The 1,659-nt window shown below is 38.1% G+C and overlaps 1 protein-coding gene across 1 annotated transcript; it reads right to left on the minus strand.

Annotated features, from left to right (window-relative positions):
- Nucleotides 1-982: 982 nt before the first annotated feature.
- Nucleotides 983-1,426, minus strand: LOC138864840 (uncharacterized). Its single transcript, XM_070133449.1, has one exon. The coding sequence runs from the start codon at nucleotides 1,424-1,426 to the stop codon at nucleotides 983-985; it is 444 nt and encodes a 147-aa protein (XP_069989550.1).
- Nucleotides 1,427-1,659: the final 233 nt, after the last annotated feature.

The following is a 1,659-nucleotide window of genomic DNA, read 5'->3' on the forward strand; positions in this document are numbered from 1 at the left end:
ATTTTACAACCGATAATTACCATTTATCTCTTTCTCTCTCATTCCCTTCTTCCTCTCTTCCATTCCTTTCCTTTCTTTATCATCGTCTGCATCCGCCATGACCTAAGCCAATAAACGGCAAGGGGTCAAACTTAGGTCATATTCGCCGTCTGCGTTCTCTCCTGTGCCCCGTTTATCACGTCTATCCTATCCACTGTTCCAAAGCTCAGCCCAAGATGTATAACCCGAAATAAACCAGATGTATTTCGTTACATGAAGGTAAGACATCAATACAGTAAGCCTTTAATTATCATTATACTTACAAATATATGTATGTATGTATGTATGTATGTATGTATGTATGTATGTATGTATGTATGTATGTATGTATGTATGTATGTATGTATGTATGTATGTATGTATGTATGTATGTATGTATGTATGTATGTATGTATGTATGTATGTATGTATGTATGTATGTATGTATGCATGTATGTATGTATGTATGTATGTATGTATGTATGTATGCATGTATGTATGTATGTATGTATGTATGTATGTATGTATGTATGTATGTATGTATGTATGTATGTGTGTATGTATGTATGTATGTATGTATGTATGTATGTATGTATGTATGTATGTATGTATGTATATATGTATGTATGTATGTATGTACGTACGTACGCATGTATGTATGTATGTATGTATGTATGTATGTATGTATGTATGTATGTATGTATGTATGTATGTATGTATGTATGTATGTATGTATGTATGTATGTATGTATGTACGGTTGTATGTATGTATGTATATATGTATGTATGTACGTATGCATGTATGTATGTATGTATGTATGTATGTATGTACGTATGCATGTATGTATGTATTTTCTTTCTTATAGCAGACAAATAATAAACCGAAATAGATCTTCCATTACGGTTTATTATCTGTCTGAAACGTCACATTTATTTCGTAATCTCATTATGGCTGTTTTAATTTTCATTTTTGTGTCCACGTTGCTGTGCTTGTGCTTGCAGGAGTAACACCAGCAAGAATAACACCAGCAAGAATAACACCAGCAATAATAACACCAGCAAGAATAACACCAGCAAGAATAACACCAGCAAGAATAACACCAGCAAGAGTAACACCAGCAAGAATAACACCAGCAAGAGTAACACCAGCAAGAATAACACCAGCAAGAATAACACCAGCAAGAATAACACCAGCAAGAATAACACCAGCAAGAATAACACCAGCAAGAATAACACCAGCAAGAGTAACACCAGCAAGAGTAACACCAGCAAGAATAACACCAGCAAGAATAACACCAGCAAGAATAACACCAGCAAGAGTAACACCAGCAAGAATAACACCAGCTACCCCCAGCGGCGCCAGCGATCCCGCCCCACCAGAGGCTCTGACCACACCAACCATCCCCATCCCGGCCACCAGGCATCCCGGCAACAGAGGAGGACAGGACAGAGGGGGATAGAGCAGGATAAAGGAGGACAGAGGAGGATAGAGCAGGATAAAGGAGGACAGAGGAGGATAGAGCAGGATAAAAGAGGACAGAGGAGGATAGAGCAGGAGAAAGGAAGACAGAGGGGGATAGAGCAGGATAAAGGAGGATAGAGCAGGATAAAGGAGAACAGAGGGGGATAGAGTAGGATTAA

The sequence above is a fragment of the Penaeus vannamei genome, chromosome 18 (assembly GCF_042767895.1).
Source record: "Penaeus vannamei isolate JL-2024 chromosome 18, ASM4276789v1, whole genome shotgun sequence".
Taxonomy (NCBI): domain Eukaryota; kingdom Metazoa; phylum Arthropoda; class Malacostraca; order Decapoda; family Penaeidae; genus Penaeus; species Penaeus vannamei.

Bases quoted from the DNA above. Each gene is read 5' to 3' on its own strand.
- LOC138864840 (XM_070133449.1), bottom strand. From the start codon at position 1,426: ATGGGGATGGTTGGTGTGGTCAGAGCCTCTGGTGGGGCGGGATCGCTG.